Source organism: Cryptomeria japonica, chromosome 10 (genome assembly GCF_030272615.1).
Source record: "Cryptomeria japonica chromosome 10, Sugi_1.0, whole genome shotgun sequence".
NCBI lineage: Eukaryota > Viridiplantae > Streptophyta > Pinopsida > Cupressales > Cupressaceae > Cryptomeria > Cryptomeria japonica.
The window spans coordinates 9,281,015-9,304,449 of NC_081414.1; the positions used below are offsets into that span (position 1 = coordinate 9,281,015).

The 23,435-nt window shown below is 37.3% G+C and overlaps 1 protein-coding gene across 2 annotated transcripts in view; it reads left to right on the forward strand.

Moving 5' to 3' along the window:
• The first annotated feature begins 2,350 nt into the window (after positions 1-2,350).
• Positions 2,351-23,435, forward strand: part of LOC131069382 (uncharacterized) — an 83,079-nt gene continuing 61,994 nt past the window's right edge. The window contains exons 1-3 of one of the 2 annotated variants that reach the window (XM_058004770.2): positions 2,351-2,598; positions 2,730-2,834; positions 2,926-3,084. In XM_058004770.2, coding sequence (XP_057860753.1) covers positions 2,754-2,834; positions 2,926-3,084 — 240 coding nt within the window. In that variant the 5' untranslated portion in view covers positions 2,351-2,598; positions 2,730-2,753. The remainder of the gene's footprint in view (positions 2,599-2,729; positions 2,835-2,925; positions 3,085-23,435) is intronic. The other variant, XM_058004769.2, reaches the window with a different exon arrangement.

The window sequence follows — 23,435 nt, forward strand, 5'->3', positions numbered from 1 at the left end:
CTCCCCCACTGGATTAGTGTTAGGAAGTGTTTTCCACACCTTAGCTTCCTTTCAAAACATACCCCAAGATTGAGAGGGGGGTGAATTAGTCTTGATCAACTACTTAAACTTTGTTCTCTTATCAACTTTAGTTTCAACCTTATCAACAAGAATGAGAGATAAAACAATGAATCACTGTGCTCAAGAGAAGACCAAATTTACGTGGAAAACCCAAACTAGGAAAAACCACAGTGAGAGTCAACTCACAATATATGAACAAGATTACAACATTGTTTTAGGCTCACTGCTCCTTGAATGACTTGTAGGTTGAGATGCACTATCCCAAGGCAAGACATGAGGGAATTGCAAGCTGAGACACATTGCCTTAGGGCAGGATACAAAACTTGCAGCTTGAAGACTCACTATCTCCAAGAAAGGTACATGAACATATGAATAAAAAATGAACAAGCATTCAAAAAAAATTCCTCTAACAATCTCCAAGTATGAAGCTATCTCGAATTTCTATCTTAATCAACCAACTTCACTATAATCACCACTCACATCCCGTGTCACAACTTCACATCACTGATATTTGCAAATGATGTAACCATTAAAGCATAACACATACATTGATTCACACACTCACCCACATAATCAATATTTGTTTAATCTTTTATATATACTATCCTCTTCATTACAAACATTGAAACTAGATTGACTAGAGTAGAAGAAAAAAATAGGTCTTATCAAGTTGGCCACCAAAACAAAAATGTGATGAATGCAATCCAATCTAGGAGATAGGGAGGACCTAAAATGTTATATTACTTCTTTCTAAGCAGTTCAAAACAACTCACATGCTAGCACACATCCTCTAAGGTTGACAACAAGGTATCATAGAGATAAACTAAGCAACACATCACTAGTTAGCCCATAACATATCTTTCAGATGAATAAGCCCAATGCAAATCCTCACACGCCAAGTTAGGACCCAAAAGTAGTGCAACCCAATCTTCAAGGCAAATAGAGAAACCCAAGGATTCATCACAAACAAAAGAGCAACTTTTGCTAATCGAAACATAGTAGTTACCATGAGAACCACATGTTAGACACAATGTATCATTACACAAATCTTCTAACATCATATGAAGCATGCAAGGAAGTTCCTCGAACAACCAAAATTATTTTCAAATCCTTGTTTATTCTTTCCACATCGAGATCATATTGACACAACATAACTAATACAAAAATACTTCATTTTGGAGAGCCAAAGAAACCAATCATGCACAAAACACCATTTCCACCTCTTGTAGACATCACCAACATCTAAAAAATGAAGCAAGACACAACACAAACATTGTAAACATGTCCTCCAAGCCACAACACCTAAAACATCAATGTAAAGTATTTTTTGGACCAATTTTGACAGACAACCATACTGTCAGCAAACAAGAATCACCAACCACAACAAATGCAACACCAAGGACATGCAACGATAGGAGTGCAATGTCCATAGAGCATAGACATTATGTTCAAGTCCATAAGGTCATATCATCAACTGCGAAGGAATGAAGAGCATTCTTCCAGACAAGCATTAGTATATATTCTTGTGCCAACTTCATCAAATTTTCAAGTACCAGAATGTCCTAGAAACATCATCTTATCATTCAGTACAACCTCTCCATTCTATTGCCGTGCATCTAATCCTCATCTTAATATCTCAAACCATCTAATCTTCACCATGCTGTCATAGCCATCAACCACACTATTAGCATCATCAATTGTATCAACACATCATACTAAGTCTAGAAATCAAACACCAAGAAGGTGGACATCCACAACATAGAGCATTTGCAACGAATATCCATATGTTCTCTAAATTAATCTCTTCATACTAGCCATACAAATCATAATGACAACAACTAACGATCAATTGTCGACAATCTCCTCATACATTGATAAACATGAACATATAATTACCTCAACAAGTACAATAATTCCCCATCTAACCAATTACCACATCATCAATGACAACACAACGCACACAACATGCATTGTCATACATTAAGTTGACATCAGTAGCAACAAATATTGCCAACACTTACATCATCTTTTTTCATTTAGGTTGTGCTAGATGGACTAATCCACATGTGAGCTTGTCTAATTTGATGCAACACCATCCATACATTTGTACTCTTGTCCCTCAACTTTGTTAGCATTACTATTAAATATACAAAATAAATTGAAAGGAAAACCATGTGTCAAAATTGAAAAAACTTTTATTGTTGACAATTGTTTTGACCGATACGAAGCCAATTATGATCGTACATGGGAATGTCATACTTATATTTGTGTCTAAAATTGAGAGTTACACATGATATTCCAGAGGTGGGAATTTCGAAACAGCCATAAGGATGACAAGCGCGGGAGGCTCATAATTTAAAGGGATCTCCAACGCCAATCAAACTTAGCGGAAAGAAATATGAAAAACATAAGAAAAAACCCCATTTTACTCTTCAAATCTGTCTCCCCTACATATTTAACTCCCCTACTGCTTTTTTAATCGATTTTGCTCCGTTGTTTGAATAATTGGAAGCAAATCTGCAGAGTATAATATAACAGGTACGGGAAACCCCAATTTGCCATTATTTCAGTTACAAGCACAAACTTGGTCTGCTACGAGGGTTTAAAATTTAAACTGATATTGCTTAGTGTTTTTCCTACTCTTAAAATCTCACACCATTTGTTTGAAGGGCATTTACAGGCCATTGATTAAAATGGGTGACATATTTGATGACGAAAATGAGCCAACACTGACCATGAAAGAATACATCGAAGGCGTTGAAGCTCAAGAACTGGTATGTTTTTTTTGCCCTTTTCTTAAAACCTAACTGTGTTACCTATGTTTTGTGTTTTTTAACATTGAAAGTCTTGTAATTTCTTTTGCAGGAGGCTGATTTGGTATTAGGAGGGGATGAAGGCAAGGAATGCACATACTCGAAGGGTTACATGAAAAGGCAGGCCGTATTTTCATGTCTCACATGCGTTCCGGCGGGCAATGCCGGCGTATGCACTGCCTGCTCTTTGACCTGCCACGACGGCCACGAGGTGCTCTTTGATTTTTACAATATTTACATTTCATTCCATTTTATTTTTCTGATTTCTATGCAATTAGGAGGATGTAGCCTAAAGTAAGACCAGAGGAGGAGTCTCTTTCCGGCCAAATTCATCTCCGTTTTTGGTGGAAGAATATTCCACACTGCCAAACGCAAAGGGGCCTGTAGGTCAGTGGGATTGAAGTGACGCTGTAATAAAAAGTTGCAGGTTGCAGGTTTTGGTCCTAGCTAGTCAATGGAAAATAGCAGCACTTCACCAAGGCTTGTCTTTGTTCAGCCTGACACCTTCAGCATAGTAGCATTCGTAGGCATAGGTCATAATCTGGCAATTGCTTCGCCTTACTGGTAGACCGTGTACTGCTGAATTAGTTAGATGATACATTTGTACCTGTTTATATCTGCGATATGCCTATCTCTAGCAGATTAATAATTAAGGCAAGTCCAGGTTTGTTTCCATGTTGAAGGCTTTCTTTTTTTCCAATTTGACGGTTTTTGCATTGGGGTAATGTTCAGCAGGTTGGAACCCAGGTTGTCATTGTGATATATATTCAGGGTTTTAAGCCAGGCTCTTTTTTGCATGTCTCAGGGTTTCCATTCTTCCAAATTTGACTATTGCTTTTACCCAGCTTGTGTTGGATGCTTCCTGGCCAGGTGAGCACATGATCATGGTCAGTGGGGTTTGTTCCTTGGTCGTAATGGCAATTACTCTGCCTTATACCAGTCCGTGACTCTCTGGAATTAGATAATGAACAATTTTTAACCTTGGTCACTGTTGCAATTTGCCCCCTCGTTGGGTGCTGTTTGAATGAAAACATCATTTGTAATCGAAGGTTTGTAATTTTCATTTTTTTTCTGATGGTTTTGAGAGAGACACCTTTTTTAAAACTTCGAATTGCTTTTGGTTCAGGGAGAAAGGAACAATAGTAGTTAATAGATAATGTAAGAGGTTCGTAATTTCATTATCTCACTTTTTCCCTTTTTTCGGTGGTCTAGGGGTCTGCCCTTGGCTTTCTTTAGTTTATTGTTAAAGTAATAATATATTCATGATCGAAGTAAAAAAATCAATTCAAATAAATTAAACACGCAACATGCGATTCATAGTAACAGTCACAGAATTTTTGATTGTCAAATGGGTTAATCAGCATCTTTCTCAATTGAATTTCCATTAAAGTGCTGAATCAAATGAATCCAATGATGCATCAGGAATGAAATCTGTACTAGTCAATAGAAGTACATAATGAGTTAGGTGATCCATGTTTCATCTTTTCTCTTCTAGAGGTAATTCTATTCCTTTTGATAGATGCAGATAAATGTGAATTACTTCCTTTCAGTTTTAGTGGAGTTAGTAGTCTTTTATTACAATCAAAGATCAGGTTGTCACAATTGCAGAGATCCATTCCTATGCATTATCTAACATAAATTTGGGGGTTTCAGCTTATAAAAAATCGATCTTTTGTAGCTTATGTTGTATTGATAAAGCTACCAAAGGCCAGAAAATTTGAAAGCATTTCTGAAGTATCCTATTCCATATATAGCGAATATCTTTCCAGCAGCAGCTATAAACCCCACCTTTGCTTTGTGGCCATTTGTTGGAAGCATTCTTTCAGACCTTTCCACTTACCACTTTTGTTTAAGTGCATGGACAACCTTGACCAATGATTTGTATGTAATATCCCATACTTGATAAGATTCATGAGTAATGCTACATGCGTTGGGAGTGCATGTGGGTGAGTATATATACACATGACAGATTTATATTGACCTGATTCATTTTTTTTACAGAGTTCCAAATCCAAAGAAACTGCTGGCTAAATGTAGAAAGTGATTTTGAAAATTTTTTCAGCTAATTTCATTTGAATATTTTTTCCCAAATGTTTAAATAAAATATTTAGTCGGGGGAAACTTATCGCAGAAGGAGATGGATGGTGGTTATTAGCCTTGCAAGAGCTTTGATGAGTTGCCCTTGCAATTTGAAGTGTTTCTTTGATTTATGCATGCACAATAAATGATTGCTTTTATGCATTTGAATGTTGTTATTATGTTGGATAAATCTAGGATCAATACTTAGTTCTTTTCCTCTTTATTTGCATCTAGGCACACTCCAACAATTGAGGGGTCAAGTCTAGATTGGGGAGTGTTGAGTTGCTCTAAGATCTAGCAAGAGCTTGGACTTGTAGGTTAATGTAGGTCTTGTTGCGTCTAGAGGTGGAAGATCATTGGAGGCTAAAGGCTAGATATGGGGGCATTAGGGTATTCTATAATTTAGAGAGTTGGTATTGAATTTAAGTATTACTTTGGGTACTAGTTGAATGTTATGAGGTCACTAAATTTAGCCATGATTTAAACAACCGAAACAGCTAGAAAACCCTTGTGTGTGGTTGATAAGCTTCCCCATGCAACCTTGTGGTAATAAGCATTGGTAACAAGTCTCAGCATGCAACTCCCTTGATACATGGGAAACAAGTCTTAGCTTGCAACAAACCTTGCACATTCAACCAAAGTGACACTTAATGACACCTTGCAAATACATTATAATGATTCATTGTACATGCATTTATAGTGATGCCATGATGTCACCTTGCACATATTTGCATGATGCCACCTTTCACATGTATGCATAATTACACCTAATGTACTTGTGTAAGATGGTATGTGGTATATTCATGTAAAGTGGCCAATCACTCTTTGTGATTGTTGTTTTAGGGAGAATTTTCCACATTCAATAATGGATAATCTACTCGGTCACTTTAGTGAGATATACGAAGGGGAAAAAAAAACAAGGAAATTCAACATTTGAGTTATAACAGAATGGTTAACACATAAAGTAATTCAAAAGATTCTCGCGTCATTTATTACTCATGGTTGGTAGAAGGCTTATTCAAAATTGTTCATCTCCTTACCTCTTTGTAGAGCAAGGTTAGAAGCATAATTACTAGGGACACTTACTAGTATGGGAGATGGGGATGCATATTGTTATGCCATTTTAAAAAAAACATGGGGGACGAGCAATCAAAGATGACAAAAGTAAAAGAATAAATATGTAATTCAAATTTAGAATTTTTTTTTTTTATAATGGCTATGAAAAATGCACTATGTAAATACATAAAATTTAAAAAACTAGTATTTGAAGTACAAAACTAGAGATTTCAATGGAAGCAAGCATTGATTATATTGACATTTGATAATCATCATCACGACATAAACAATTAGGTTTTAAACCATGGTCATCTTGAAATGGTAGGTGAGAATAAAGATAGAAATGACATTAAAAACATTTGGGTAATTAGAGATGGCTATATTTTTAATTAGTTAATAAAACTTTAATCTATGCGATGTTGATGTGCGTTTTATGACACTTTGAACATAGAATAAAGTATTGAATACTCTATCCTCTTTTAAACAAAATCTTCTCAAATGTTGAACTAAGTGATAACTTGAGATGACTCCAAGGTTTATACTGTCAGGTCTTGGCGTGGATGGTCTCAATGGTTGATGTGATTGCTGGTAATCCATTTGGACTTACGTAATTGTTCTAGGAGATAATCGCTCAAAAGCAAGGAACACCCTATGAGTCTAATTTCAAATGATCTTCATTGACGTGCTTTGCTTACTACTACTATTGAATGTTTGATAAAAAATGAAAAACGATAAGGTTTGAGGGATGCTAAGCTAAGCCTACGAATGCAAGATATAGCGAATGACTTAATGAGACTCTACTAGGCTTTGCTTTGCCATGCAAAGAACAACTCCACAAATCTAGTGCGATCTTCTAAGGTAAGCAAATGATATTTAAATCACCATTGACAACATAGACACCATCAATGTAATGGATATCAATGAGTGAGTAGCAATCAAAGTTAAGCTTATGGAAAGAGTTTAGTCAACCATGCAAAGTATTTAGCAATCAGCAAAATAAAAATGGTACGAACATGTGAATTTCACCATTAATCATCTACAATGATCTTTCGTTCATCTAAAATACTTGAAGCAAATCTATTCTATCTTTGAAAGGATGAAGAAACATGCAAATATTCCAAACACAAGAAATCACCAACACTTCAATGATTTTATTATCTCTGGCAGTATCAAAGTAACAATACTTCACAATCTCTCATTAGTTACAAATGAAATGAGTTGAGCTTATATAGAGCTCTCAATACAGATGAATGGCCAAGATTGTGCCACCTAAACCCTAATTAGGGTTTGTTACAACAAAATACCTAATTATTTTATTTCATTAAATATTAACCAATGACAAAGTAACAACTTTCTTGGCACAAACTACGATGATGAACCCTCTAATGATAAAATTCAATGCTAGATAGGATCATAACAAACTATCCTCTAGAAGTTTGTCCCCTTTATTTCTTTCTCTACAAGCAAATTCGATGAATTTGGACATGATGTTGTCAAGTTCATCCATTGGGACACTTGGCATAATCTTTAATTGATTCTCCATGCAGGCTAACTCGAATAATGATGAAATGAATATCTTCTCCTAACTAGGCCCCAAGTCTTGGATGTTGCTCACAAGTGTCATGAATGACCGAATATCCTCTAGTTGCTTTTTTGAAAGTGACCCAGTTGTCTTGAAGAAGATACACCTTACTCTTTTTGTCCACCTATCAACAACCACATCTACCTTTTCCTCTGTCTCTTTTCCAAGTATTGTTTCAGTTGTTGCTACAATTCTATCATTTATCACCTTGATCATTTCCTCAATTTGAGTGCAACTACTATTATACCTTCAAACATGTCCCTCCTCATCCTAAGTGTGCAATGCTATCTAAAGAAGTCACATGCTTGTTCGTCCTTCACCACTCCACCATTTATAAAGGTTTGTTAGGGGATATCCATCAATACTTGCAGCCTCAAAATGGTTAGCTCCTTAGTGTGACTAAATACATCATAGGAAGCAGTGAGCGCCTGGATCCTATCAAGGATAGCTAAAGCACTCTCAAATATGTGTGCTAACACTCCCATAGACTTATTTGCTTCGGTGAAAGCATTATCAATCCAACTCTTCCCCACATGAGAGGTAGTCCTCATTTCTTCCAAGTCCTCAACTGAATTAAGTGGAAGCAATGAAGGAGGAATACACGAAGGGTCAGCTTGTCTTATTGGATTCCTGAGTTGTTGGACATAGTTCCTTAAGACATTCAATCCTTTATCCAGCTTTCTCTTGTCTTCTTGCACCATCTTCAATCTATCTTGGACTGTTTTCATCGAATCATTCAGCTCTTCCATCTCTTGTTCAACAGTAGGAGGGCCTAGCTTAATAGTTGTCAAGTCATAGTCATTAATAGCGATCTCATCTTCTGGCTTGTCCACTCTTGGAGTAGTTATCTGTATAGTTTGGGACCTTGTATTATCTCTTGTGATCTTGGAGAGCTTAGTAGCTTTCTTCTTCTTAGCCGTCATACCATTTCTCTCTAAGAAGCTCTCTAAGTTGTCTGTTGTGTCTTCTTCTGCTACTATCACTTCCTTAGCCATTTTTTTCTTTAAGCCATGCTAAGATAGTGGATTGTTCTTTCTCTACTTCCAATTCCTTGGATTGCTGATCTTCTAGGGGTGGAGAGATCCATTCCTCATTGTCATCTTCATCCATGATCTCAATGTATTCATTCGCTATGTCTGTGTTGTCCACAACTCGCTCTTGTGCTGTTGGAGGATCTTGTGTTTGAGGTTGTGTCTCCTTATTTGCTCTTTCACCTCGATTATCTTGTATAGTAGATCCCAAGGTGATGCAGGAGCATCCCCGATCTATGAGCAATCTAGCATCAACCAAAAATATTTCCTTTTAGTTTAGTTCTTGTTCAGTTCAGTGTGTAGTTTTGTGTTCCTGCCGGTATGTTTTGGTAGTTGCTTGCTTTTCATTGCAAATCATATTTCCGGTTTCCAGGCTGGTTCTTGTGCTTAATTCTAGATTCTCAGTCCATTTGGATTCTTTTCCGGCAAGATATTGCTTTTGGTTTGACTGTTTCAGGGTTCTGGAGCAGTTTTGGTCTTACCGGTTGGAGATTTCTTCTTTTCCGGAGCGGTTTCTTGGCGTGTGGATCTATTTTGGGTCTTGCTAGATGTTTCTAAGTCCTTGGCCAACCTTCCTGTTGATCTGCACTTCTTGGTGGTTCTTTTCCGGAGAATTTCCTTTCATTCTTGGGGCCGACCTATTTACACGTTTCATTTTCTTGTCTTGGTAAATGTAATCTTTTGTGGCCGACCCGGATATATTCCGAAGGGTATATATATGGTTTTATGTGGTCATTTGTAGGCAGTCGATGAGTATGAGATTCTATATTCATGATTAGAGATCCAGATGACTCTGAGAGTTTCAGATGGATTGTAATCTGGCATGTTAGCCTGCATGTAACTTGTTGAATACCGGATGTTCTATGATGAATGTATGATGATAACCAGTTGGTTGCCAGAGGTTCTAAGATGATAATATGATCTGATTCTGTAATCTTTCAATGTTTTATTGTTGTTTCCGTTGTGTTACTCTTGCTGCATGACCTGGTTAGTTCTCTTTGAGGACCCACTGGATCATGGCTGCACCAAGTGGTATCAGAGTGGGTTATGAACCGGTTGGTGGAAGAGCTGGTTGCGAACCTTGAGGCATTCCTTTGGGTGAAGAGATCGCCGAGTGGAGGCAGGCTGCGAGTGTGTTCAATAGATCGCTGAGTGTGAGGCAATTGAAACCGGTAGTCAGATCGCCGAGTTGAGACAGTTCACCAGAGCAAAGGAGGAGATGTCGTCTAGAAGGATGAACCCTCGGAGGGTAGAGCAGATGATGGAGGATTTCAAGAATGAGATGAGGAACAAGATCCAGAATGCATTGGCTGGTTTGCGGAGGAATCTAGAGTCCGAGGATGAATATGAAGAAGTTGGAGAAGAGCTTGAGGCGAAAGAGGCTGAAGGACCGAAAGATGGAAGAGAAGAAAGATTTCTGAGAGCAGTGGCACAAGCGAGTAAAATGCATAAAGTTGAGGTTTCAAACTTTTCCGGGACGTCGAATATGAAAGATTTGATTGATTGGATCAGAGAGTTGGAAGACTACTTCGAGTTTGAGGATATCAAGGACCCCCAGAGAGTTTGGTTGGCACAAGCTAAGTTGAAAGGGCATGCTGCCTTATGGTGGAAAGAATTGCAGAGAGACAAAGTGGAGAATGGTGAAATGAAGATCTCTCGATGGAGACAGATGGTTGCAAGATTGAAGGCCAAGGTCATACCGGGAGACTATGAGTTGAAATTGTTCAAGAAGTTGCAGAACCTGAAGCAGAGAAACATGGGTGTGAAAGAGTATAGTGAGGAATTCTACAAGGTGATGACCAGATCTGGGCATAGAGAGATGGATAGAGAAAAGGTGGCGAGGTACATAAATGGACTTGCATTTAACATTCAGGATGAGGTATGTTGAGGATTTCCACAGTTGAAGAAGCTTACCAGTATGCTTTGAAGGCTAAGGAGAAGGTGGGAAGAAGACAACATAATAACCCTAGAGGGAAGGAGAGATGCAAAGGACAGATGAGTGGCAGTATAGAGAAGCAGAATGTTGAAGAAGAATCAAAACCTAAGTGGAGTAAAGAATCGGATCAAAAAACACAGAGGAAAGGGAGTGGCAGTAGCAGCAGAGAATTTCCCGGCAAATGTCTCAAGTGTGGAGAAACCAGACATAGATTTTATGAATGTAAGCAGGGAATGGCAAGTGTATGGCAAATGAGAAACCGAAAGGTGTAGTTATCGGAACAGAATGTGCACCGGAGCAAGGAGAATCTCTTATGTTTAGAAGAGTCACGATGGAGCAGAGCAGTGAAGATACCAGACCTACTCAGAGAAGGAGTCTTTTCCGGACTGTGTGCAAATTAGGTGGTAAGTGTTGCAAGGTTATTGTGGATAGTGGAAGTACTGATAATTTGGTCTTTGAGGAGATTGTAGTGAAGCTTGGATTGAAGAGGCTTGAGCATCCTTGTCTTATCTATGAGTGCTTGTCATGTCTTGTTGGGAAGACCTTGGCAGTTTGATAGAAGTAAAAGAGTATTGTTTGGTGAGTTTTAATATTGGGTCTTTTAGGGATGAGGTCTTGTGTGATGTTGTATCTATGAGTGCTTGTCATGTCTTGTTGGGATGACCTTGGCAGTTTGATAGAAGAGCTATTAATGATTGTAGAAGAAACCTAATCACTGTTGAGAAGGATGGGCAAAAGTTCACGTTGGCTTCTTTGAAGGAGAAAGAGAAGGAGGTGAAGAATCCGAGTCTTGAGAAAAGTTGCAGTGTTGAGAAACCGGTTGTAGAGGTTATACTGGGAAGTGGCATGAATTTGCAGAAGGATCTGATAGATAAGTCTGATAACAAAATAGAACGGAATGACAAAAAGCTTATGGTGACAAACTGAATGAAGTCTTGTGGCAGAAACAAATCAGAGTTGCAAAACAAAGAGAGTGGTAAGCAGAGACAGTGTGCAGATTTGAAACAAGGGAAGTGAAGTAAAGAGAGTCAGGAGTTAGAGAATCCGGTTGAGGTTCCAGAGGAGCTAAGGAAGAGGTTTGTAGATAAGGAAGATGTTTGGATCAGAAATGAGCATGGAGTCTATATCCCGAATCCTTTTCGATGTTCATGAGTTGCCTCTCATGGAACATCTCTTTCTACCTGGGGTGTCTGATGCAGGGGCATCCTCGGTCTATGAGCAATCTTGCATCAACCAAAAAGATTTCCTTTTAGTTTAGTTCTTGTTCAGTTCAGTGTGCAGTTTTGTGTGTTCTTGCCGGTATGTTCTGGTTGTTGCTTGATTTTCATTGTAGATCATATTTCCGGTTTCCAGGCTGGTTCTTGTGCTTAATTCTAGATTCTCAGTCTATTTGGATTCTTTTCCGACAAGATATTGCTTCCGGTTTGACTGTTTCTGGGTTCTGGAGCAGTTTTGGGCTTACCGGTTGGAGATTTCTTCTTTTCCGGAGCGATTTCTTGGTGTGTGGATCTGTTTTGGGTCTTGCTAGATGTTCCTAAGTCCTTGGACGACCTTCTTGTTGATCCACACTTCTTGGTGGTTATTTTCCGGAGAATTTCCTTTCATTCTTGGGGCCGACCTATTTACACGTTTCATTTTCTTGTCTTGGTAAATGTAATCTTTTGTGGCGGATTCGAATATGTTCCAGAGGGTATATATATGGTTTTATGTGATCATTTGTAGGCAGTCGAGGAGTATGAGATTCTAGATTCATGATTAGAGATCCGAATGACTATGAGAGTTTCAGATGGATTGTAATTTGGCATGTTAGCCTGCATGTAATCGGTTGAATACCGGATGTTCTATGATGAATGTATGATGATAACCGGTTGGTTGCCGAAGGTTCTAAGATGATAATATGATTTGATTTTGTAATCGTTCAATGTTTTATTGTTGCTTCCGTTGTGTTACTCTTGCTGCATGACCTGGTCAGTTCTCTTTGAGGTCCCATCGGATCATGGCTGCATCACAAGGACTCCTTCATGCCTTGATCTTTGCCTCTCTTGAGTGATTGACCTGCATTGATGGATACCTGGTTCATTGTGATCTGATTTTCTTTCCTCGTTGACCCCTTAGGTTGAGATGTTTGGGCTGCATTATCACTCATACTTATGCTTTCCATCTTTTCATCAGATGAATCCAGATCTCCCGTCATATCATATGTTAATTGTGTATTTTGATTCTTAAATTTGTTGGCTTGAGCATTCGCTAACCTTTGTGTATTTGCCACAGTAGGTCTCATTAGCTCTTCTAATTCTGTGATCTCCATATCATTCCAATCGACTTGTATATCCTTGTCTTTTTCTTGCTTAGGTACGCTGTAGGTGCCTTCCATCATCCTGTACTTGATTTAGGATAGGGAACACTCTACAAGTCCTTATGATCTCAATACGTAACTTGGAGAACATCTTTCTTCTGACTTCAAAGTCATCTTTGACATTCATCCAATAGTCCTCAAGGTGTCATATGGATCAAAGTTGTTTCGTGCAGGATAGATAACGAGGGGATAGAACTTCATCTCTTCCTTTGACTTCTCAATAGCTTGTATTGATGGGCATACCTCCATTGATTGTCCAATTGAGATTGGAAAGGAAATTCCAGCTTTGTCTATTCTTCTGAATTCTATCATAAGTAACCAATTGCCTTAAGAGTTACAACAATACCATTTCATCTGTAGGATACCTTGGAAGCTTATATGGTGGTGGTTGTTGATGTTATAGCTAGGTCGGATCCCTTGTAGGGCCGACCTAGCACCTCTATGTGACTAATTGGCCTTTGGCCTTAGTCACGCCTTATATGCAATAAACACAATGCAATTTGTCATTTGTGGGACTGACCCTATATCAGGAGATAAATATAATACAACTTGTAATGTATGGGGCTGACCCTATATTGGGCACCAAACTTAAGATATAGATATTATGTTGTAATTAAATTGCTCTCCTTGAAAGTCGATCTAGGGTGTATTGGAAGGCTAAGGCACATATATATTCAAAGCATCCATTATGCATAACTCACATACACTTACACAGCAATCTTACACCAGCAATGATCAGCGAATTACATCCTTATCAGCAGCGAACCATATCCTAAGGTCAGCGAATATCATTCAAAGTCAGCGATCATCATTCAAGGACAGCAAACATCATTCAAGGTCAGTGAACTTCATTCCAAGGACAGCGAACCAATTCCAAGGGACAGAGAATTCATTCAGAGCCAGCGAACACTCCATTATCAGTGAATGGTGTTTATGATCTGTCTTTCTTGATCAGCTGTGCCCTAGTTTGGTTTCATCTGTGCATATACTGCTGTTCTAAGTGCTTCAAGTGTTGAAGATACCTACTGATTATTGCATAATAAGATCTGAGATTATTGATGGGTTTTTCACCTCCAAGAGGGAGGTTTTCCCAGGGTATTTTTGGTGTTCCTTGTGTTCATTATTTTGATTCTCTGTTATTGCTATCTATATCTAACAGTCTGATCTAAAATTAACAGTGGTGAGCATCCTTGAGCTATTATGCATGTGAACTTGGGATATTGGATTAACCAGCCTCCATACTTCTTTATTAATTCCTTTGCTTGCTGACATAATCTCTGATGGATGCCACCTTGCAATGTCTTGACTATGTGCATGGAGAAGCCATCATTCACTCTCCGGAAGTGTGCCTTGTTGTGAAAGTGCAGCTGTGGATAACACTCAGACGCTCCTATCTCCCCTTTTCCGCTTCCAACTGGACCTTTGCATGTTAATCATTTATATATATAAGACCTTGCAAGTGAGTAGGCAATGTAGGAACTCATATTGAATTGTTTCGTGCGCTCTAGCCTCCTCAACTGCTGATCAATATTATTGCTTATGATCCTCGCCCAATTTACCATCTCTTCATCTGTTGTGACTGCTTCCACAAAATAAAAAATCCAAGTCTCAAAATAAGAGGTTTGAGGACTCCCCATGATTTGGTTGAGTAATGTGATCAAGTCGCCATACTCCTTGAAATCCACTCGGTGGAGTTTATTAGGCATGTTGGAGGGATGGGATGTAGCCTTTGATATCCAATATATGTTGATGACGCCCAAGCATTTCTCTAGGTTGTCATCATAAATCATTTGTCCTCCTTCCTTATTCTTGTATATCATGTTTTTGTGATTAGGTATGTTGAACGCTTCATTGATGGCAACTTCTGATAGGTATGCTAGAACCTTGCCATTAGGTGCCACTTTCTCTCTTGTATCGGCATTGTAGTCCTTGGCACATTCCACTATCAGCTTGTTGCATTGGATAGCTGGAGCAAAGCCATCTGCTTGCACAATTCCATTCTTGAGCATTTTCTTTGATACTTCCAGAGGGTTTACTCTTATAGAGAGGTCCCTGGAATTTCTTCATGTTGAACTTGCCTAGGTTGGTATCTCAAATGTTAGCCCATAGTGACACAATCCTCGACTCTGGTAGTACTCCTTTTGAATCTTCCTTGATTATAGTTTGCCTTGAAACTCCTTTGGTCTTCGGGGCTGCCATTTTTCACCTGTAAGAGTTGTTTAAGTTAGGGTAATGAAGTGGATATTAAGGCATAAAGGCTTGAAAATTAAATAGCAAAGAGTGAAATTCAGTCTTTGAAAATTGAAGACTAACATAATATTTAATGAATTACTATAGTTTTAGTTTCAAACTCAAACCCTAACCCTCTTTTAGACTGATATTTACCCTGAAAATGATCATGTTAATGTGATTTCAGCAAATAGGAACAGAATTTGTCAATTAAGAGCCTAGAAATGAATGATATTGAAGGAATTCTAAAATTTAAAACCCTTTATAATTCTGATTCTGAGCCTACGCCCACCTATAATCAGATCTGATTATCAATAAATGGCTTCAAAAATCTCAGAATGAGACCTCTATAAGCTTTGTGTGATAATCAAATGATGTTCCTAACTTCGCTATTGCTTGGAAATCCGCTGTCAATGCTAGTGAAGTTCACTTGGATATTGAATATTAGACTTAAATTCGCTGAATCCTCTTCGTGATCGCTGATCAAAATCGCTGTTATAATATAGAATTCGCTGGAACCTGTTTTGATGCTGATAGAAAATCGCTGCGACAACACAAAATTCGCTGCTTGATGGAGGAAAATCGCTGCTTGGTGAAGGAGGAAAAATTGCTTGGATTGAATTCCTTAAATTGATGATCAAATGAAATGATCATCACCTCTCTTATAGTCAGCTCATGGCTCTCGGTGTTCTAATTTCCTATGAGGCTGACTTTTCACATTTGTGCCTTTTCAAATTTAAACCTCGGAAATTGAACCGTTTTATTTAAATAAGAGGCGATTTTTTGCAAAATTAATTAATATCATACCTCATTATGCACACCTTCAACTTCCTCCTCATGGTCGTGGATTCTAGGAGGGTGTGGATTTGGTTGGGCATGGATTTTTGCCCATTGTGGATTTCCTAGGGTTGTGGATTTTGGAGACACATGGACAATTCACTTGCTTTCTTCAAGTAGTTGGTTGCCTTCATCGCTTCACTCCATCACACTTAGTCACTCACTTGATCAAACATCATAATTTTGGAAACCTCCACATCAAGTCGTGGATTTTATCAACTCATGGATAATCTTGCTCATATCCACCTCCAAGTCTTGGATTTCTCTATTTGTGGATTTTAGAGGGTCGTGGATATTGGTTTTGCGTGGATTCTTGCAAGTGGAGGATAGTCATCATCATTCAAGCTTGCCAACTCCAACACTTAGTCAATTACTTCACCTTCATCATGTTGTTGATCTCCGTTCTCCAAGTCAAGGATCAAGTAAGTTCATCGTTTCTCCTTTACTTCATGGATCAATCTTGACATCCAACCTTGAGTTGTGGATTTTAGCATCATGGATGTGATCAAGTCATGGATTGGTCATCGTCACTCACCTTCATCATCAAGATTTCTTGATCCAATTCACTCTAAGGCATATTCATTATCGCTCATCAAGACATTGGGACCTTGCAACTTACCTTCGTCATTGCTTTCCTTGACCCCCTAAGTCGTGGATTCTTTAGGGCCATGGATTTTGGTGACTCATGGACAATTCACTTCGACCTCCTCACTTATTGATTCCAGCAAGTGTAAAAAATTCTCTTCAGTGGGTTGACTTGGTGTTTTCTTTCTCTTCATCATCTCTTAGACCTTGAATCATCTTTAATATTTATCAAGCACTTCATCTCAGTTGATTGATCATCACTTCTTGATTGGTCCTTGCTTCTATGTTCTAACCTAAGGGTGCCCACTTGCTCGCTTGATTGCTCACCACACTTAAGGCTCGAACCTTGACCTGACTTTGAAGGTTGCATGGTGAAGCATCATTCAGCCATCATCTTGACTCCAATCTATCACTTAAGCATTGAGAGTTGTGACAACCTCAATTTGACCTAAGGAGAGACTCGACTGTTGCTAGATTGCTTGAGATCTAAAAATATTGGCAAAAAAGAGGGGGTCCCCATTTGCAATGGGGTGATGTGTGAAAAGGTCACAACATGCAGGCATTTTAACCTGTTTTGTTCTCTCTGTTCTTATTAGCACCTCCTCGGGCTTTGATAAGAAATTCATCTACTTTCAAAAAACTCAATTTTTCATGCAAAAGTAGAAAATTACAATTCTATTAATGTAATATTTTATTTTTTTAAGCTCTTGCCAACCATATATTAGTACTTGAGAAAAAAACAGTTTTAGTTTATTTGATATATCTAAGAAACTTCTATAGGAAATTTCTCAATTTTTTTTGAGGTATGCTTCTTGAAGATGTATAAAATTCGAAGAAACTTCATTTGAAATCTTTTGATGTTTCCATGTGTCTTCAAGATAGGGAAGTGTTTTTCATATAAGTGATGAGTTATAAGGGTTAGGGTACAAGTCTGTAGGTAATTACGGTTAGAAGTTAAAAATGATTGAGAGAAGTGTAATTTCAACTATTGAAGAAGCTTTTTACTTCAATACCAATCCTATGCCTACTTACTTTGAATTTTTCTTTGTTGTCTGTATGGTTACTACATGTTTGCATTGAAGGCATGTAGGCACTTTAAAGCAAGATGGGCATGCGTATAAAGTCAACCAAGAGAGCTAAAAGAACACAAATACAAGCTTCTAATTCATAACTTGTAATCGTTAGTCGTGGTGCATGTGTTGGAGAAATGGAGACAATGTTTCCTTGGTAGACAGTTGATGATCCATTATGTATGTTTGTAATACTTGTTTATTATTAGCTTTTTAATTTTTTGTTTGCATTGCAAAACAAAACAAAATAGTAAGTAAGGTAAAACCTTTCCTTGAAGTAGAAGGGGAAGCTCCATGTAGCTCCATAAGTAATAAAACTGATTTAAAAACTTGGAAGACTAGCTAAGGGACAATCAAATATTTAACTCGTTTGAATAAATAAATTTAAACATTATTAAAATGAACTTTACAATTAAAAGATAAGTCCTTGCTAAAAATTGATGAGTAGGTGGCTCTCATGACATTTTGCCAAACTGTTTGCATATGCTAATTGCAGGTGTGCCTATAACTAGCCAAAGTGTCTGTTGGGTCAGTTTTCTTGGTTTGCCAAGTGGTATCTCCATATCTTGAGCTTCCATGCATATTAGTATAAGTTCCTCCATATTCCCTATTGAAATGACTACTAAGCTGCCATCATTATATCCATGATTCATTCAAATTCCATTAGAAGTTAGATATTTTGCTTGTATGTCCTCCATGAATGAAAAGTGACTCTGTTGGCACATCTTTTGGTTTTTGCTTTGCATCAATTTTGCTTAGGTCCCAGATCATAAGTCTTTAGTTACCACTAGAGGAAGCTAATATTATTATAATTTGGACTGCACCTTATTTGAATGATCTCTTCCATGTGGTGGGAACAAGTATGTAATGAACAGGTAAGTTTATAAAGATCAAACATTATAATAGTTTTGTAATGAGCTAGGCTCTTTTTCCATTTCTCAGTGCTTTCTATTCTTCCAAATTTGACTAGTGCTTTTGCCCAGCTTCTTTTGGATGCTTCTTGGCCAGTTGAGCACAGAATCATGCTCAGCGAGGCTTATTTCTTGGTCATAATGGCAATTACTCGGCCTCATCACCAGTCCACTCTTTGCAATTAGATAATTAACAATTTTTAACCTTGAACACCATTTGTAATTGAAGGTTTTTAATTTGGTTCAGGGAGAAAGGGACAGTAATAGTAAATAGATATTGTAAGAGGTTTTTAATATTCATTATGTCACTTTTTCTCTCATCGGTGCTCTAGGGGTTTGTCCTAAGCAAAAGTAATAATATATTCATGATATAAGAAAAAAAGAATTCAAATAAATAAAACATGCAACATGCATCTTTCTGAATTGAATTTTCATTATAATGGTGAATCAAATGAATCCGGTGATGCATCAGGAATGAAACCTGTACTAGACAATAGAAGTACATAATGAGTTAGGTGATCCATATTTCATCTTTGCTCTTCTAGAGGTAATTCTTTTCCTTTTGACAGATACATATAAACATGAATTACTTCCTTTCAGCTGTTGTGGAGTTAGTAGTCTTGGATTACAGTCAAAGAGCAGGTTATCTAACATAAATTGGGGGGTTTTAGTCAATAAAAAATTGATCTTTTGTAGCTGAGCTTGTATTCATAAAGCTATCGAAGGCCAGAGAATTAAGGAAAAATTTCTGAAATATGCTATTCCATCTATTGTAAACATCTTTCCAGTGGCAGCTATAAGCTGTACCTTTGCTTTGTGGACATTTATTGGAAGCATTTTTTCAGACCTTTCCACATGCCACTTTTGTTTAAGTGCATAAACAATCCCGGACAATGATGTGTTTGTAATATCCCATGCTTGATAAGATTCATGATGTTTGTAATATCCCATACTCGTAATATCCTTATTCCATACATGCTTTGGGAGTGCATCTGGGTGAGTATAACTATATGTACGCATGACAGATTTGTATTGACCTTATTCATTGTTTTTACAGAGGTCCAAATGCAAAGAAACTGTTGGTTAAATGTACAAAGTGATTTTGAAAAATATTTCAGCTAATTTCATTTGAATGTTTTTCCCCAAATGTTTAAATAAAATAATTAGTCAGGGAAACTTATTGCACAAGGAGATGGATGGTACTGTTGGTTAAATGTACAAAGTGATTTTGAAAAATATTTCAGCTAATTTCATTTGAATGCTTTTCCCCAAATGTTTAAATAAAATAATTAGTCAGGGAAACTTATTGCACAAGGAGATGGATGGTGGTTGTTAGCCTTGCAAGAGCTTTGATGTTGCCCATGCAATTTGAAGTGTTTCTTTGACTTATACATGCACCATGAATGCTTGCTTTAATGCATTTGAATGCTGTTATTTTGTTGGAATAATTTAGGATCAATACTTAGTTTTTATTCTCTTTGTTTGCATCTAGGCACACTCTAACCTTTGAGGGATCAAGTCTAGATCGGGGAGTGTTGAGATGCTCTAAGATCTAGCAAGAGCTTGGACAATTGGTAACCCTAGCCTTGTAGGTTATTGTGGGTTTTGTTGTTTCTAGAGGTGGAAGTTCATTGGAGGCTAAATGTTAGATTTGGGAGCATTAGGATTTTCTAAATTTAGAGAGTTGGTATTAGATTTAAGTTTTACTTTGGATGCTAGTTGCGTGTTATGAGGTCACTAAATTTAACCATGATTTAAGCAACATAAACAATTAGAGAGCACTTGTTTGTGTGTGTGTGTGTGTGTGGTTTACAAGTTTCTCCATTGAAACTTGTTGTAAGCATTTACAACAAGTCTCACCATGCAACTCCCTTGATACATGGGAGACAAGTCTCAACTAGAAATAAACCTTGCACATTAAAGCATAGTGACACTTTAATACACATTGCAAATATGTTATATTGATTCATTGTACATACATTTTTAGTGATGCCATGATGTCACCTTGCACATATTTGCTTAGTGCCACCTTTCACATGTATGCATGTTTATACCTAACATATTTGTGTAAGATGATACGTGGTATATACATGTAAAGTTGACAATAATATTTGGGATAGTTGTTTTAGGGGGAATTTCCCACATTCAATTATAGATAATCTCCCTGGTCGTTTTAGTGAGACATACAAAGGGGGACAAAAAAAAAGGAAATTCAACATTTGAGCTCTCATGGAATGGTTAACACAAAAGCAATTAAGAAGATTCTCATGTTATTACTCATGGTTGGTAGAAGGCTTATTCAATTTTTTTTTCGCCTTACCTCTTTGTAGAGAAAGGCTAGAAGCATAATTAATAGGGATTCTTACTAGTATGGGTCTAATGTCCCTTCTTGGGATCTTCCCAATTTTTGCTTTAAAAATAACAATTCAGCTTAAGTTGAAGAATGCAATTCATTTACAAATAATAATATAGTCAATTGTTATGCTCTACATAAGATAATCCTGGTTTAGATCCTACAAACAACATTAATTAATAATTATTAAGAAGTAAGAATATGTGATAATCCTAGCTTAGAATTGTTCATCTCCTTATCCCTTTTGTAGAGAAAGGTTAGAAGCATGATAAGTAAGGATTCTTACTAGTATGGTTGTAACGTCCCTTCTTGGGATCTTCTCTATTTTTGCCCTAATATAACAATTCAACTTAAGTTGAAGAATGTAATTCATTTACAAATAATAATATAATCTTTTGTAATGCTTGACATAAGATAATCTTGGTTTATATACTAAAAACAATATTAATTAATAATTAGTTAGAAGTAAGAATATATGATAACATCCAAATTTACATAGTATTAAATATCAAAATTTCATCATAACATGTAAATCCATATGAGCATCTATCCTATTAAAATCAAAGTACCTTAATAGCATTAATAAGTATTGCAAGGCATGTTCCCATATTAAGGATTTGTTGGAAATGTTTGCAAATTGCAAACTCAAGGATGGTTGTCCTTGTATTGTAGGAGCATGGATGAATTCCTTGTCCAACCATCTCGGGGTTGTGTACTTGAGTAGACCCTCAAGCCTAGGAGCACTCATTCACCTCTTGGCTCGTGATCATGGTAGGATCTCGGGATCACTTCATCCCTCAATCCACCTTGGAGGTTGTTTGTCTTCCTTGAACAAGCCTAGGAGCATTGTTCGCCTCTCAACCTACGAGCATGGTAGAATTTCTATTCCATCGATCTTGGGGTAGTGTGGTTGAAAAGATCCTCAAGCTTAGGTGCATGATTTGGTTTCTAGTCTCGAACACTCCCTGGCCCTTGAGCATGGTAGGATTTTTGGTCCAACCATCTTGCGGTGGTGTGCTTGATATCTCATGAACTCGAGATGTTGGTCATCCTTCCCATTTGCAAGCCATTTCTAATAAATTCAAAACCTATTTCCTGTAGGAGTTCGCTATATGCATTCAGTATTAAATAATCATAAGGGAAATGCAATAAGAGTGGGGGTAACTTTGGACATGGTATAACATGTTGAACCAACACCTTCTTGAGGAGGGAAACATGAAAGACATTATGAAATTGATTGATCATTGGTAACTCCAATTCATAGGCAACTTTGCCAATCCTTCGTTGAATCTTATATGGGCCATAGAATTGTGGCTTGAGTTTCTCAACACCACTCCCCTTGATAATTGTTTATATGGTTGCAATCTTAGGAAGACTAAGTCTCCTACTTCAAATGTTGTCCACTCCCCTTGATAATTGTTTATATGGTTGCGATCTTAGGAAGACTAAGTCTCCTACTTCAAATGTTGTTTCGGATCTTCGATGGTTGTAATGTCCCCTTTCTGGACCTCTCTCTATTTTGCCCTCAATTCATAAATTCAGATGAAACAAAGCATATAATATAGTCAGGGGAACATTTCTTTACTTAGGAATAAGATGAACTGGTTCTGTTCTGGAAACCTGTAATCAGTTAGGTAACATTGCAGACACAGTTCATGAAAATAAATCTATTATTATAGCAAGGAAATGATTATGCAGAAAGTCTGATTTGGATGCGAGTCTCAGTCATAAAAGATATGGAATAAGGAGGAATGGTAGGGTGCCTTAAGACAGCCGTTTTCTCCCTTCATGCAATCCCTCTCCATCTTTCCCATGGCTGGAGAATCTTGGGTTCATCAACAATCCCTCAATGTAGGAGTTGGCAAGGAAATTGCAACAGGGTGCACTTAGCCGTTCTTTCCCTTTCATAGTGTAATAAGGCGCCCTAAAAGCTGTTCTCTCCCTATTTGCCATTGTAGCAAGGTGCCCTATAGCTGTTCTCTCTTAATTGCAGATTCATTCCTTGCCCTACATGATGGATAATTATAATCATATCATAAAATGCATAGATGCTTAGATCAGACAATCAAATATGCCTACCATTGATATCATTATCTATCATATATTCATATATATATATTTTTGATACAAGTATATATAAAACAATGTATCTATTTTTGCATACCACAGTAATATTATTACAGATTGGTCTGCCGTGAATGGTAGAAGTTCTGTTATTTGATGCTGGAGAGTCAAATCTGCTTCTTGTGAATTTATGATTCCTGCTGATGTATTCGAAGATCTCTTATTCAATGATATATTATGGATTGATCTGCTCTTTATGAGCACCGATACTAATTCAGTTGCTTTCCTTGATTGATGAATTGTTGTTGAATGACTGATCTTCAAATGAGTGATTGATTCAACGAATGTTGATTTTAATAGAGTGATGCTTGAATGATGAATTGATTGATTCGATAGATTGATTGTTTCCTTAAAACACATTAGATGATTGATTTCTAATATCAAGATGTGAATTGATGATTGATGATATTTTG